This window comes from Rhinichthys klamathensis, unplaced genomic scaffold (genome assembly GCF_029890125.1).
Source record: "Rhinichthys klamathensis goyatoka isolate OS25496 unplaced genomic scaffold, OSU_Roscu_1.1 h1tg000330l_1, whole genome shotgun sequence".
NCBI classification, from domain to species: domain Eukaryota; kingdom Metazoa; phylum Chordata; class Actinopteri; order Cypriniformes; family Leuciscidae; genus Rhinichthys; species Rhinichthys klamathensis.
This window is the reverse complement of record NW_026606845.1, coordinates 575,494-592,824: the sequence shown is the minus strand read 5'-3', so window position 1 is coordinate 592,824 and position 17,331 is coordinate 575,494. Positions and strand designations below refer to the sequence as shown.

Here is a 17,331-nt window from a genome sequence, read left to right as displayed (position 1 = left end):
TAGTTCCCAGTATTTATACGGTTAAAATATGTCTGTGTCTCATGTGACTTTGTTTTTTGTACACTCTGTGACTATACAAATCACAACATGTAAATAGGAAAATGTTTGCGTTATTTTGTTACTTATTTGGATTAGTATGCTAGCTGCAACCATTTACATCCAGTCTTTGTGCTAAGCTAGGCTAGCGGTGGGTGCGTCAAACAGACTTATAGCACGCACGGAGATGAAAAAGGTATGTATGGACTTATCTAACTCTGGGGGATAAGGTGAATAGGCTAAAGTCCCAAAAAGTCGGAGTGTTCCTTTAACAGAAAATAAACCAATTAGACAAATGAGTTCAGCAGATGATGTGCAGCGTAGCAGCACTAGACTAATATATGAACATTATTTCATGCTAGAATTGCGCAAAGTTATCAGTTTAGGGACAGTAGACGCGATTACTCTGGATGCTCTGCGTAGCCTCGGACTGCAACGCTAGCTTGACCTAGCGGCCCATGAACTGGCGCAGTTTCCCACAAGCGCGGCAGTCGGGGAGGGTTAACGGCTAAGCTAAAGGCTAACCCATGCAGAACGCCACTTCCATCCATTCTCCTCGCTAATGTCCGCTCTGTGGAGAACAAATTGGACTACCTGAAGCTGGACCTAACAACAAAACGGGAGATGAGAGACTGCTATGCCATAATTCTGATGGAAACATGGCTAAACTCATCCATGACGATGCCGTGAGTATGGAGGGGCTAACAATACTCAGACCAGACAGGAGCTGAGCTCTCAGTGGTAAATCTCGGGGTGGTGGTGTGTGCATCTACACAAACAACAGCTGCTCTAACAATGCCACAGTGCTAGGGTTGGGTACCGTTCACATTTTAACCAGTACCGATACCTAGAATTCTGTGCCGTATACCAAACGGTAGCTTTTTTCGGTAATTTAGGCATGTTTACCTCAATAACTGTAAATAAACAAATTAATTTGTAGAAGTGTTATTGACGTTATGCCAGAGCTGCCTTGGTCGCGCGCGTATGAAATTCAACATTTTTGTCAAACAACATGCAGCACAACTAAGCTTTATACTGTTAAAATTACAACATAGAAAAAAAAGTGTGATTATTCCTTAATTTTTTTTGATAATTTATTATTTTTAGTGTTAGTATTATTATTAAATTGAGATATCTACATTCTACTGTACAACAGTAATATATTATCAAGTTAAACCAAACATTTATTTTGATGGGTTGTTGTGGTGTAGACCTTTGAGTTTCTGTGTGTTAAAGGTGCATTGCGCAACTTTTCATGTTAAAAATACCTGTTTTCTATCCTATACATCCTTAAAGAACTGTCTGACGGGCTGAATGAGCCCTTCTCTGCGCACTGAGATTGCCTCTATAATCCTGTACAGTAAAATATATAAGAGGGATTCAGGCTCGAATTTGAGACTGGGCGTGACGTCATGCGCGTTCACGCTCACCAGGCTATGTCTCGCAGGTTTGTGTATTCGCCGGTGACGCCATTCTCCGCATCAGCGAAGACAACTCGTGCGTCAAAGGTAGAAGATGGATTCAAAGAGACCGGCTTGTAGTCCATTCCAAACCCCAACGCAAACTCCACGTAAAGTAAAGAAAAGAAAATTTTTATCTAGTGCCACCAAAAGGTCCAAATTGGAGTCAGACAGGCGTCGGAGTAAGACGAGAGTCAACCTCGGGAAGGCATTCGACAAATGGAGAGATCTCCGGTCTGCTCTTTGTCTCAAACGGGATCCCCAGTTGGCTTTTTTATTGATAAAACGGTAAGATATAGCCCAGTCTCTAATGTTTGATACAGCCAATCTATGTATGACAACAAATGACGATGCGCAAAATGTGCAATGCTTTAGCGCAGTGGTTCCCAAACCTGTCCTGGCGACCCACCAACACTGCACGTTTTCTTTGTCTCCCTAATCAAACACACCTGATTCAACTCATCAGCTCATTATCATATGGGTTAATGAGCTAATGAGTTGAATCTAGAGCTGGGCGATATATCGCATGACATTGTTATGCGCATCTCTTCAGTAAAGCCGGTTCCTTGATTAGTAGTAAATCACCTTCACCTGCTTTCAGATGGAAGATAAGATGCAGATATGAGTGTTAAATTAACACTCAAGAGTGTTAAAGTTAATGAGATAATTAAGTGATTAATTGAGTGATAATTGAGCATTATTGAAGACACCTGATGTTATCAAGCAGAATCACTGAAGGAGAAAATCACAAATTCTAAGCCACCGTTATGGCGATCAGTGTTTGCTTTAGTTGGACTCTTGACCCTTATACTTTCACTTTAAATTTTGTTTGTCTGCTGTTATTGATTTATAACAGCAAAATGAACAAGGAAAAGTGTGATCTGATCTGGTTATGTTTTGGCATAATCATGCTTTGATCTGAAAAATGAAACTTAATGAGATGATTTGGTTTAACTTGTTAGCAACAGCTTTGTGATTCTACAGAATATGATTATCAGTATTTTTCTTATAATCCAAAATATTTAATTAACATAGCTCTGATCAAAACACTTACAATTGAATTTCTTTAGAAACGCAGACATCAATAATCAGCCTGTGAATCTCAACAATGGTGACAATAATAATGCATGTTGCAGTGGGTACCACCAATCACAACTCATTAATGGCTCCCATCATGCATTGCGGTATGAATAAATTTTAATCTGAATTGTCTATGTAATTTATTCTGCTCGTCACCATTGTTGAGATGCATTGACTGAATCTTGTCATCTGTGTGTGCCTAAAAGAAAGACTTTTTTTTAACAACTTTTAAGAAATCCTTTATATTAAATCTGAAATTCTGGATATTTATGCAGAATCACAGTTGTGCTGTAACCAACAGCATAAATCACGAACATAAAGTTCAAATGATGATTGTCATAATACAACCATCACCATTAGATCACTTTTGTTCTTTGTTGATCTGGCCGTTATAACTCAGATACAACACACAAACTAAATCTAAAGTTTATAATATAAGGAGCCCAACTAAAGCAAACAATGATCGCCATAACGGTGGCTTACAATTTTAGATTTTCTCCTTCAGTGATTCTGCTTTAGGTGTCTTCAATAATGCTCAATCATCACTCAATTAATCACATAATTATCTCATTAACTTATGAGACATCAATATGATTGACTCATATACACTCCCAGGAGTGTTAATTTAACACTGGAGTTTTTGCTGTGTACAAAGAGCCGTAGTTAACTGACAACTGACGATATGTCCGCGATATTAATGCGATATGGCTCAGCTGGTCAGTTAACGGCTCTTTGAAGTAAATGCCGCTCCATCTGAAAGCAGGTGAAGGTGATTTACTACTAATCAAGGAACCGGCTTTACTGACGAGATGTGCATAGCAATGTCATGCGATATATCGCCCAGCCCTAGTTCAATCAGGTGTGTTTGATTAGGGAGACAAAGAAAACGTGCAGTGTTGGTGGGTCGCCAGGACATGTTTGGGAACCACTGCTTTAGCGTAAGCTAGATACATGTACAATCAGAATTGGTTTTACTACCATTGTTAGTGAACAGTTTCATAAACTAGGAATTATGTTCGGAAGAATAGTACAACATGAAACATAAAACCCCGCAAGTCTTCGGCGGATTAGCCTGTTTGGCTTTTATGAAAACGTCATAGTGACATTTGATTGTTTATTACATTGAGACATTTGAGTGAACGTTGTTGACCAACCGTGTATGGTATGATTATTATTTTGAGCTTTTGCGAAGTAATCAATTATATTGTTCATGAACGTGTTTGCATAACAATACAATCATAGGTGGATACAGTAAACACATAAACCAAGTTTTCTACAACCCCCGTTTTCCCCTCACACATAAGAGTAATTTACTCAAATGTCTTTCCTTCCATATATTTGAAATGACTTGCAGATTTATAACTATTACCTCTGAAGACATTTTGGCTGTACACCAAAGATCTGTGCGGGCAGATGCTCCTTTAGTTATGAACAGCTCGTGCATGCGTGCGTGTGCGTGTGGTCAATGAGCGTGCACAACTCTGGTTGCAGTTTCGCTTGTCGCCAGAGGGGGCGTAGTTCTGCAAAAACTCAGAGACTTGCGTTTTGCACCATTAATGATATAACGATAGTTTTTCTTAAATTAAACTGTAAAATGCTGATGAACTTCAGTGACTCTCAGAGCGGCTCTGGAAATGAAGTTCATACATTCATGTTCTCGTGAGACTGCAGAGGCTTAAAAAAAAACACTGCGAGCGTAACGCATGCTTCAGTGTGTGTGTGTGTGTGTGTGTGGTAAATGAAACCGTGCATCTGCGCCACTCATTCACACTGAGACATGCAGAATTCGTATGTAAATAGTCTTACTTTCACGCCCAGATGCGATTTCAGGTACCGAAATTTGACACTGATTGATTTAATGTGAATCGGTACTCGATAGTACTGACGTAATTCGGTTGGTGTCATTAAAAGTACCGGGTTCGGTACCCTACATTGTGGTCTCAAGTCATTGCTCCTCAGACATAGAGTTTTTGACTATAAAATGCAGACCATTCTCTCTGCCCGGAGAATTTACATGGATATACCAGTATGTGTCACCAAGAACATCACCACACGAGCCAATTAGAAGCCCTGGATGGAGGTACAGTACGTGCAATGCTAAAGGCACTAAATGCTGCGTTCAAAGCTGGTGACATGGTGGTGCTCAGAACACCTAGAAGACAACCTGAACCGTGCCATTAGGGCTGCAAAACATGGCCATAGTCACAAAAAAAGGTCACATGTGGCAGGGTATACATACAGACTCCACCACCCTGTGAGGACAACACACTTTCTCAACGAACTCAACACATATTTTGGATGGTTTGAGGAACTAAACAACACTCCTGTAAGAAAAAAAGCGTTCCTCATTCAGACGAGCAGGTTCTCAGTCTTAACACAGCTGACGTCAGGAATGACCCTGACAAAAGTCAACACTCGAAAGGCCCAGGACGGGTGTGATCAGCTGGCTCCTGTCCTCGCAGACATCTTCAACACCTCGCTGAATCAGGCTGTTGTTCCATCATGCTTCAAGACTGCTACCATAACACCAGTGCCCAAAAAATCTATAATTACATGCCTCAATGATTATCACCCTGTTGCACTCACTCCTATAATGATGAAGTGCTTCGAAAGGCTTGTAAAGAACCATATCATCTCAAAACTTGATCTTATATATATATATATATATATATATATAGGCCTCCACTCATTTTGCTAATTGGGTAGACAGGTCGATTACTGATTGATGACAGCTGGTTGAAATGACGTGATGATTGGAATGATGTGATGATTAAAAAGACGTGAGGATTGGATAGATAATTTGAACGTGTTCCTCCTGACCTTTGTTAATAAAACACCATGTTGTGAAGTATGCGGATGATACAACAGTGATGGGACTCATTCAGGATGACAATGAACCGGCCTACAGGGAGGAGGTGAGACAGCTGGTGGACTGGTGCAACACAAACACCCTGCTCCTGAAGGAGATCATTGTTGACTTCAGGAGAAAGCAGCACAGTCGCACACCACTCCTCATCAACGACACTGCGGTGGCATTAGTCAGGAGCACCAAGTTCCTGGGGTGCAGATCACAGATAGTTTGACATGGAGCCTCAACACTGCCTCTCGTGAAGCGAGCTCATCAGCGTCTATACTTTTTGCGCCGGATGAGAAGAGCACATCTTCCCCCTCCCATCCTCAGCACTTTCTACAAAGGCACTATAGAGAGCACACTGACCAGCTGCACCTCTGTCTGGTTTGGGGTCTGCAAACCTCACACTGGAAGACAGCGGAAAAGATCATCGGCTCTTCACTGCCTTCCATCCAAGACCGGGGCAGAACAGCCAGATCATACAACAGCTTTTTCCCACAAACTATCAGTCTCCTGAACTCAAAAAACCCCATAAACACTATTGGCCCTATTTTAACGACCTGAAACGCAAGTGTCAAAGCGCAAAGCGCAAGTAACTTTGTGGGCAGATCCCGGCGCTGTTGCTATTTTCCCGGCGGGATAAATGCCTCTTGCGCCTGGCGCAAATCTAAAAGGGGTTGGTCTGAAGTAGCTTCATTATTCATAGGTGTGGTTTGGGCGTAACGTGAAATAAACCAATCAGACCGTCATCTCACATTCCCTTTAAAAAAAGGTATGCATGTTGCATGGCGGATTGCTATTATAACGGCGGATTTACCAGAAAAAAAAAAAAAGACAGAGAAGTGACGTTGTATGGGGATGGGAGAAACCCACCCAAATCAGCGTCGCTTAAAGGTGCCATGTGGAATGTCTGCCAAAAAATAAATTCATACTCCACATATTCCATACCAAATGGGGGCAGTATACCTCCAGAAAATTGGCCAATTCTAGTCTGTTTTTTAGTTTCGGGTTGTTAATCTTCTAAAACCGTCAAATCGTCCGCTTTGTCCCGCCAAAGCCCATTTTGATCGGTGAGTGATGTAGAATATAATGACTGCTGCGCTTGACAGGGCTTATAACGAGCAGAGAGAGGGAGAGAGAGAGCGCCCCGGCTGCGCGCGCGCACTCTCACGTCTTCAAACAACACGAGCGCAGTCCTCCTGCTCTCTCTCTCCCTCGCGCATACTAATCAAATCAATTGACACGATAGTAAGACCGCAGTTCATTTGGAGATTTTTAGAGATTAGAGACTCAATGAACAACATTTCAACACTAAATTATAAAGGCCGGTCTCATATAGACGCGATTGACATCAGGTTTAAGCAGGGTTTAAGTACGCCCACAAGCCGTGCGAGTTATTCGTGTACTGCAGTTTGGCTGGTGGTTATGTATGTTGCCCGCATACCGCCTCCCATGGCCGAAACTGGTATTACGACACCAGTCGGGCCGGCGCTAGTAATTTAGCATGCTAATTTAGGTTTATATCTCGGCAGCACTATAACTTGTCAATTTTTTAATGACATCATTGCACTTATTTCTTCTCATTCTTTTGATGCGTGTAGCTTATTTTTTGGATAATTTTACCTCAATTTTTACATAGGGCACCTTTAAACAGGCGTGGGAGGAAAAAAACATCTTCATGGACACCACAATGATTTCCCTCATGTGTTAATATTTTTCCTTGTTATAATGTATGATTTGCAAAAATAAAAACTGCTGCATCTGTGTTGATGAGAGAATCAAAGTGTATGCGCGTTGTGCACCCGCTACATTATGGGCAAGCATGCGCGCTTAAAATAGCATTATGAACAATGCGCAACGCGCCACTGACTTTAGACTAGTTTTTTTCTGGTCAGTGGCGCAATTGTTTTATAGAACAGCAAAATAGCATGAGGGAAAGTTTGCGCCGGAACACGCCTCCTCTTTGCGCTGAACCGCCCCGGGGAGCGCAAGTGTATTTCTTAGTTAACCGACGTGTGTCTGTGGAGGGAAAAGCCCGCTTTGCGTGGGTGCAAAATAGGAATGACACATGCGTCAGTAAACAAAGTCAATTGCGCCGGGTGCAAGATAGAGCCCTATATCTCACTGAATCCTCTGCTGTGAGCCTCAGGTGAACTGGACTGGGTTATTGCAATTATAGTATTTATTTATAATGTGGAATAATTGTATTTATATGCCACCACTTAACAAGGGCAAACAATTGGATTACACGCCGCCAATTTACCATGTGCAATATCATTATGTATATGCTGCTGTTAAACTATTTTTAGTGTTATGTTTGAATGCATTTTTTTATTATATTTTTATATTTTATGAGCCAATGGAATGGAATTTTGTTCTTATGTGCACTCTAAATGTACAGTTGAATGACAATAAAAAAGCTATCTAATCTAAATATTTGTTATGGGTTGACGGCTCTTCTTCTGAATCATCACTCCTGTGTTATCCTGTGATTTATGAATGTATTACGGCTTGACGGCTCTTCTTCATTTCTCAGCTCCAGTGAAAACAACACGTGTCCAGATCTCAACAACCAGCATTAGTCCATATACAAACAGCAGCACTGAACACACCAGCACAGGTACCTGCACATGTTTGACGCATCATTTTACAAACAGTGTTTTCTTTAGCACTTTCTTTGTTCTGCAGTGTCTAAGACTTCAGTTTTTCTGAGGAAAATCATTGTGACATGAGTTCAGCATTTCTTTATCTGGGATTTTTATGCATTTATTGACAGAAACTTTTATCCAAAGATACACTGTATCCTTTCAGATAATAATAGTGTCTTCTATATGAGCACTAATATAGTGTGATTATTATCAGTATTCAGTATTATGAACACAAAACACAACATTTATTCATGCAGCAATACAAAAAAAGTGTTTATTATTATTATTTGTTATTATATCACCGCATGAGTGACACATTCACAGTCACTGGTGTTTCTCTCTGTCAGCGACTCATCACACAGAAACTGAAACAACAAGAACAACAACAGGAGATACTACAGTTCAACTCCATCAGACAAACACTAGTAAGAACACAAACTACACTACCCATAATGCAACTCTCTGATCACATGATCACTCTGTGAAAGGAAATTGCTTTGAACATTTGTGGAGACACATTTTAGCTACTGTATGAATATAAATGATGAACATATCAGATTTCATGTGGTTAATTTGGTTTGACATCAGCCGTAAAGAGAAGTGTTTTCTTGAGGTTTACCATTGCATTTTTACTTCAGTTACACAATATAACAACTGATTATTTACAATATTACAATATTCCTAATGGTACAATAATCAAAGTAATGTATATCAGTTATAAGTTTGTTATACAGTATAATCAGAATCTGCAGTGTGTTTCATCATGTAAATATCATGTGTTTAGCGTCGCCTTCAGATCTGGCTTCTGTTGCTGGCGGTCTGGGTTCGGTTCTGCTGGTTCTGACTCTGTGTTCTGGAACCTTCATCATCCTGAAGAAGAGGAAGAGGAAATCTGGGACAGGTAACAGTTTGTTTGTGAGTATTTTTATTATTATATTCTTGTTTTTGTGTGTGACTTGATTTTTCTCTGGTTTTATACAGCTTAATTTCAGCAAAACATGCAGCGCAATACAGAGGTGTGTGTTCAAATCTTTACCTGTGGAAGATCAGAAATACATGTTAAATAATTATTTAGTGATCAACAGTGTTACTAAATAAACTATCAAATGATTGATGTATATGTTATTTTTTAGACTGACCACATATATGAAGAGATTCCAAACACAGATGTTGCCATGGTAACATCTTCATCCAATCCGACGCCTGCATCTTCATCCAATCAGACGCCTGCATCTTCATCCAATCAGACGCCCGCATCTTCATCCAATCAGACGCCTGCATCTCCATCCAATCAGACGCCTGCATCTTCATCCAATCAGACGCCTGCATCACATCTCAACACCTGCCCAAAAGTCTCTACTGTTTACACCACAGTATCCAATCAGCAGCCTGATTCCAAGCCCAGTCACACCCACTCGACCAATCAGGTGACAGAGACAGCCGGTGATTATTATGCCAAAATAAAGTGTCCTGAAGCAACACAGGACAGCGGGACAGAACTGATCTACGTAACAGCAACACATCCTCAAAACATCACAACGCATCCGCATAACGTCACAACACACGAGGGTCCGATATATTCAGTGATCAACCATAAATGAAAAAGACTCTCAGAATTTTGTCAAATCTAAATATTTTAACACACTTTTCTGTACAAAACACATTTTTATCAGTATTCTTCTGTATGTAATATTACTCACAAGGAAAGTTACTAACAATTAAAAAAATGGAAATAATGAAAAATTACATTAAATTTGGTGTTCTTTGTAATTAGACCACCTCTTCTACAGTTTTATAAAACCAATAAAAGAAATTAATTAAAAACATCCTACAAGCAGTGAAAATTAGTAGCTATATGTAAGCCACTATATGTGGCTCTTTTATATCAAATTTGACAATGTATTAAATATATTAAAACTTTTTTAACATCTTTTTTACCTGCATAATTTGATGATAATCTGTGTGAAATTGTGTTAGCAGGAGTTCGCAATGCTTAAAATGGTGTGCAGAAAAAAATCATTATGTTTATGTTTATCATTAGATTCTGTAAGACCCAAAGAACACAAAGAGGTCAGATTTATAGCATCAAACAAAATTCACAAAGGTTATACGCATATTTGTAAAGTTTCGTAACCATATGCTTTTGCTTTATTAAAATACAGCATATTTCTACAAAATTCTAAATGGCCGACATGAGAAAATTGGGTTTCATTCAACTCGATATGCCACACAGTGAATGTAAAGAGATCAGTCTTATGATTTTTGGTCAAACTATTCTGAAGTTATAGGCAAAAATGTAAATGTTTCATTATTTGGCAACACTAGGTGGCGCTGTGCTGAAACTCCTCACATACCCTTAGGCTGTGATGGCTATTAAGTGTGCCAAGTTGTGTCTTAATATTCCAGTGTGTTGCAGAGATACAGCCTCACATCCACTTTGGCTAACTCACCATCAATTTTGTTGAATGATCATACAAGTACGGTCTGGTCTATCAAAAGTTTTTAATAACTTTTTGCCAGCACGGTCTGAAGACGATCTGGGCTAATTGACTTAAAAAATTGGACCAACTGTTTCCAACAAGTCAAAAAAAGCTGTCAACCAGTGTTGCAAACTGAGTTTGGTCTCTTGCACTTAGTTTTCGGAATGCTTGCTTTGTTTTACTAATGTTACCATAAAATCTGTTCACAACCAACATAAGTTAAACTCTAGTGTTACTAAAAAAGAAATAAGATTAAAAAATATATAAATGCAAAAATGATAAAAAAAAAGTGTGTACAGTACACCTCATCTTCAGTAAAAGCTAATAAAAGATAAATTCCCTTCTTTTTCCTCTGTTTATCCTCTTCTCCTGTAGACTCTGTGTGAAGTGATGCTGGTGTCTCAGAGTCAGTGTCTCCAGATCTGAGTAACAAAACTAACCCAATGACCCTAATCCACACATCAGAACTCAAAATATGCACTCCATACCTAAAATAGATATTCATAGTCACTCTTGTATAGATAACGGTTTTATTGTTGGTAAATGGGTAACATTTTTCAATACAAAGATTTCAGTTAATAATTTATTCAATGTCAAACCTTCAACCCGTGGCAACAGTTTAATAGTCGCCCAATTCTGCAGGAAACCCCTCCTCAGTCTGTGAGCTGTGCTACATCGAGCCCTCTACAGGTGAAGTGAAACACTACACAGAGACACACACACTCCTGTCGGTCTTACGTAGCGAATCTCCATCTAAACGACTCAGTTTGACTGAAATCTTGTGATGGTGAACTCGTGACAAGCATCTTATAAAAGTATGCATGACCTGTCCTGTGGTGTTATGTGATGTTTTACTCAATATGAGACTATTCCGAACCACAGTTTGCTCATTAAATTAAGATTTAAAACTCACAAGGGATTGTCTGTTTGTAGCCTACTTTTAAAGATGAATTGGCCATCTTTTAAAATGAACCAGTGAAGGTAAGAATTAGGATTAAAACTCAAAAGAAACTGAGACCAGTTACAAAACCCAAACATATACAAATAACAACCTTATCTTAATTTTGATTTTGATCAAAAATGACATTCATATAACGAAACTAGGTATTGTGCTGTTTAGATCAGTATATAAGCAAAGCATGTTAAGTTTGTCAGAGTAAGTGAGCTCTTTTGTGATGTCCTGTAGAGATAGATGTGGTTAGAGATACGGAAAGGGGAAGGATATGTATATTTGAGTTGCTGACGCTCATTGTTCTCTCAGTACGGAAGAGAACGACAGTAACGTTTGTCACACAGAATTTGTTCTTTTATTTCAGCGAAACGCTTGTCAAATGTCATGATGTTGGACGTCCTGCTGCTCTTTTCCAGCATCTGTACAGGTGAGTTTCAGACTCTCAGCTCTTTTACACAGAGTTTGACTTCTTCTCTTGTTTTCCTCTTTATCACATGATCATCAGACTCATATGGAGGATATTTGTAAGTTATTATTCTGGCCTGCTTATGTCTCTTTCTCACACATAACAGCTCTATATAATGATATTTGTGTTTTCAGCTGTTGTTGGTGGAGCTTCACAGACAATTACTGGATACAGAGGAGAGAGAGTTGACATCAGATGCTCATATGAATCTGGATATGAATCAGATTCAAAGTTTTTTTGTAAAGGGGAGTGTTTCTATGGATCTAGAAACATCATGGTTGAATCAGGATCTCCAGCTAAAGACGAGAGATTCTCTCTGACTGACGACACGACGGCCAGAGTTTTCACCGTCACCATCACTGATCTGAGACCAGAGGATGCAGGCCAATACTGGTGTGGTGTGAAGAAGAGTATTACTGATGTCTATTCAGAGATTATGTTGCTGGTTAAACTGGGTAAGTGCTTATACTTATAATAAGTGTACCTGTAGTAGAAATTAACTACAAAGGAACAGGCCAATGGACTTTATGCGCAGCTTCACTACTTCCTGAACTTAAGCCAGCCCTTTGTTTCCTGTCTGTCATTATTGGACAAACTGATTAATTCAGGCGTGCCTGATTATTGTTACTGTGGCCAGGCACACCTGAATTAATCAGTTTGTCCAATAATGACAGACAGGAAACAAAGGGCTGGCTGAAGTTCAGGAAGTAGTGAAGCTGTGCATAAAGCCAATTAGCCATTAAATAAAATAAGGCCACAATATTTTTTCAAAGCAGCAAAGTTATTAAATTATACAATCATTCCGTTAAAAAGCAGGCCTACAGAAGACAATAGAACAAATTAATATTTATTTATTTTCAGTTGAATCCAGTGTCAGTGTTTTAGAAACTTTGACTTTAAGTTGATCTTTCCTGTCATCCATCAGATAGTAAGACCACTGAGGTTTCAACTATCAGCTCTTTTTCAAAAACAACATCATCATATTTTAGTACATCAGAACTGAATCTACAAACAACCAGCATGAACCACACAGATCGGCACGACACATATGGTCAGTTTTCATCTGTCTTCCGCTCTTTGAGACTCTTATTTCTTGAGTATTTGAATACGATGCATCTATATATCAGATTAAAGGACATTAAATGTGTGTTACAGGTCAGGACTCTCATTCAGGGTCTGTCATCTACATCTGTGTTGGGTTAGTCTTCATCATGATCATCTTCCTCATGGCGCTGATGGTGTTGTTTAGGAAGAGAAGCAAGAAATCATCAAGAGTTACACAATCAGGACTTTCCCAGCACGGTCAGATTTAGATGCACATTTCTCCAGAAACTAAATCCACAAATAAGTCATTGAGCTGATCTATAGACACAGGTACACATACGGCTCTTTCTAATGTTTGCTGTTTGAATGTAACTTTATTTCTCCTCATGTTTTGGCAGTCGCAGTCGGGCTGTTGCCTTTTAATACAAGAGCAGAAACCACTGCAGAGGTGAGTGTTTCTGGTGATGATGATGAAGATGATGATGATGATGATCTTATATCTGTAAGCTCTTGTAAACACCAGCTGTAAAGTCAGTGCTGGTAAAAGCTGATTGTTGCTCATTGGTTTGGAGCTGCTGACTCTGAACATCTCTCTCCAGCATCTAAAACTCAACATGTTTCTGCTAGTGATAACAAATAATGGTGCAATGTTCAAATGTGTAATGGTTTGGACGATAACATGAGTTCTTTTGCAGGACATTGACTGGAGTGACCATAATTATCAGGAAATCAGCGAGTTCCAGTGCAAGAACAGAGACACCATCTACACTACAGCAGAAAGTCCAGATGATCCAACGATCTACTCCACTGCAGATAATCCAGATTCAACAGTAGATAAACCAGATTCAATGATCTACTCCACTGCAGATAAACCAGATGATCCAATGATCTACTCCACTGCAGATAAACCAGATGATCCAATGATCTACTCCACTGCAGATAAACCAGAATCAACAGTAGATAAACCAGATTCAATGATCTACTCCACTGCAGATAAACCAGATGATCCAATGATCTACTCCACTGCAGATAAACCAGATGATCCAATGATCTACTCCACTGCAGATAAACCAGATTCAACAGTAGATAAACCAGTTTCAACGATCTACTCCAGTGCAGATAAACCAGATTCAACGATCTACTCCACTGCATATAATCCAGATTCAACAGTAGATAATCCAGATAATCCAACGATCTACTCCAGTGCAGATAAACCAGATTCAACAGTAGATGAACCAGATTCAACGATCTACTCCAGTGCAGATAAACCAGATTCAACAGTAGATGAACCAGATTCAACGATCTACTCCAGTGCAGATAAACCAGATTCAACAGTAGATGAACCAGTTTCAACGATCTACTCCACTGCAGATAAACCAGATTCAACAGTAGATGAACCAGTTTCAACGATCTACTCCAGTGCAGATAAACCAGATTCAACAGTACATGAACCAGATTCAACGATCTACTCCAGTGCAGATAAACCAGATTCAACAGTAGATAAACCAGTTTCAACGATCTACTCCACTGCAGATAAACCAGATTCAACAGTAGATGAACCAGTTTCAACGATCTACTCCAGTGCAGATAAACCAGATTCAACAGTAGATGAACCAGTTTCAACGATCTACTCCACTGCAGATAAACCAGATTCAACAGTAGATGAACCAGTTTCAACGATCTACTCCAGTGCAGATAAACCAGATTCAACAGTAGATGAACCAGTTTCAACGATCTACTCCAGTGCAGATAAACCAGATTGAACAGTAGATGAACCAGTTTCAACGATCTACTCAGTGCAGATAAACCAGATTCAACAGTAGATAAACCAGTTTCAACGATCTACTCCAGTGCAGATAAACCAGATTCAACAGTAGATGAACCAGTTTCAACGATCTACTCCAGTGCAGATAAACCAGATTCAACAGTAGATGAACCAGTTTCAACAATCTACTCCACTGCAGATAAACCAGATTCAACAGTAAACCAGTTTCAACGATCTACTCAGTGCAGATAAACCAGATTCAACAGTAGATGAACCAGTTTCAACGATCTACTCAGTGCAGATAAACCAGATTCAACAGTAGATGAACCAGTTTCAACGATCTACTCAGTGCAGATAAACCAGATTCAACAGTAGATGAACCAGTTTCAACGATCTACTCAGTGCAGATAAACCAGATTCAACAGTAGATGAACCAGTTTCAACGATCTACTCCAGTGCAGATAAACCAGATTCAACAGTAGATGAACCAGTTTCAACGATCTACTCCACTGCAGATAAACCAGATTCAACAGTAGATGAACCAGATTCAACGATCTACTCCAGTGCAGATAAACCAGATTCAACAGTACATGAACCAGATTCAACGATCTACTCCAGTGCAGATAAACCAGATTCAACAGTAGATAAACCAGTTTCAACGATCTACTCCACTGCAGATAAACCAGATTCAACAGTAGATGAACCAGTTTCAATGATCTACTCCAGTGCAGATAAACCAGATTCAACAGTAGATAAACCAGTTTCAACGATCTACTCCACTGCAGATAAACCAGATTCAACAGTAAACCAGTTTCAACGATCTACTCCACTGCAGATAAACCAGATTCAACAGTAGATGAACCAGTTTCAACGATCTACTCCAGTGCAGATAAACCAGATTCAACAGTAGATGAACCAGTTTCAACAATCTACTCCACTGCAGATAAACCAGATTCAACAGTAAACCAGTTTCAACGATCTACTCAGTGCAGATAAACCAGATTCAACAGTAGATGAACCAGTTTCAACGATCTGCTCCAGTGCAGATAAACCAGATTCAACAGTAGATGAACCAGTTTCAACGATCTACTCAGTGCAGATAAACCAGATTCAACAGTAGATGAACCAGTTTCAACGATCTACTCCACTGCAGATAAACCAGATTCAACAGTAAACCAGTTTCAACGATCTACTCAGTGCAGATAAACCAGATTCAACAGTAGATGAACCAGTTTCAACGATCTGCTCCAGTGCAGATAAACCAGATTCAACAGTAGATGAACCAGTTTCAACGATCTACTCCACTGCAGATAAACCAGATTCAACAGTAAACCAGTTTCAACGATCTACTCAGTGCAGATAAACCAGATTCAACAGTAGATGAACCAGTTTCAACGATCTACTCCAGTGCAGATAAACCAGATTTAACAGTAGATGAACCAGTTTCAACGATCTACTCCAGTGCAGATAAACCAGATTCAACAGTAGAGGAACCAGTTTCAACGATCTACTCCAGTGCAGATAAACCAGATTCAACAGTAGATGAACCAGTTTCAACGATCTACTCCAGTGCAGATAAACCAGATTCAACAGTAGATGAACCAGTTTCAACGATCTACTCCAGTGCAGATAAACCAGATTGAACAGTAGATGAACCAGTTTCAACGATCTACTCAGTGCAGATAAACCAGATTCAACAGTAGATAAACCAGTTTCAACGATCTACTCCATTGCAGATAAACCAGATTCAACAGTAGATGAACCAGTTTCAACGATCTACTCCAGTGCAGATAAACCAGATTCAACAGTAGATGAACCAGTTTCAACAATCTACTCCACTGCAGATAAACCAGATTCAACAGTAAACCAGTTTCAACGATCTACTCAGTGCAGATAAACCAGATTCAACAGTAGATGAACCAGTTTCAACGATCTGCTCCAGTGCAGATAAACCAGATTCAACAGTAGATGAACCAGTTTCAACGATCTACTCAGTGCAGATAAACCAGATTCAACAGTAGATGAACCAGTTTCAACGATCTACTCCACTGCAGATAAACCAGATTCAACAGTAAACCAGTTTCAACGATCTACTCAGTGCAGATAAACCAGATTCAACAGTAGATGAACCAGTTTCAACGATCTGCTCCAGTGCAGATAAACCAGATTCAACAGTAGATGAACCAGTTTCAACGATCTACTCCACTGCAGATAAACCAGATTCAACAGTAGATGAACCAGGTTTCAACGATCTACTCCAGTGCAGATAAACCAGATTCAACAGTAGATGAACCAGTTTCAACGATCTACTCCAGTGCAGATAAACCAGATTCAACAGTAGATGAACCAGTTTCAACGATCTACTCCAGTGCAGATAAACCAGATTCAACAGTAGATAAACCAGATTCAACGATCTACTCCACTGCAGATAAACCAGTTTCAACGATCTACTCCACTGCAGATAAACCAGATTAAACAGTAGATTAACCAGTTTCAACGATCTACTCCAGTGCAGATAAACCAGATTCAACAGTAGATTAACCAGTTTC

General features: G+C 39.6%; 1 protein-coding gene and 1 long non-coding RNA gene across 2 annotated transcripts; both read left to right on the top strand.

Moving 5' to 3' along the window:
- Positions 1 to 7,941: 7,941 nt before the first annotated feature.
- LOC130105903 (uncharacterized) lies at positions 7,942 to 9,679 on the top strand. Its single transcript, XR_008809684.1, has 4 exons — positions 7,942 to 8,047; positions 8,860 to 8,976; positions 9,057 to 9,091; positions 9,209 to 9,679. It is a non-coding gene; the product is annotated as an uncharacterized LOC130105903 (long non-coding RNA).
- A 2,100-nt stretch (positions 9,680 to 11,779) lies between these two features.
- On the top strand, positions 11,780 to 14,780 carry LOC130105916 (germ cell nuclear acidic protein-like). The gene is made up of 5 exons (XM_056272102.1): positions 11,780 to 11,934; positions 12,108 to 12,428; positions 13,129 to 13,275; positions 13,416 to 13,465; positions 13,713 to 14,780. The coding sequence occupies exons 1-5, from the start codon at positions 11,892 to 11,894 to the stop codon at positions 14,778 to 14,780; spliced, it is 1,629 nt and encodes a 542-aa protein (XP_056128077.1). The 5' UTR covers positions 11,780 to 11,891.
- The last annotated feature ends 2,551 nt before the right edge of the window (positions 14,781 to 17,331 follow it).

Excerpts from the sequence above, each read along its gene's own strand:
- LOC130105916 (XM_056272102.1), top strand. The coding sequence starts at position 11,892 with ATGATGTTGGACGTCCTGCTGCTCTTTTCCAGCATCTGTACAG. Across the intron at positions 12,429-13,128 it reads TATGTTGCTGGTTAAACTGG|GTCAGGACTCTCATTCAGGG; the intron begins GTAAGTGCTTAT and ends TGTGTGTTACAG. Across the intron at positions 13,276-13,415 it reads ATCAGGACTTTCCCAGCACG|TCGCAGTCGGGCTGTTGCCT; the intron begins GTCAGATTTAGA and ends ATGTTTTGGCAG.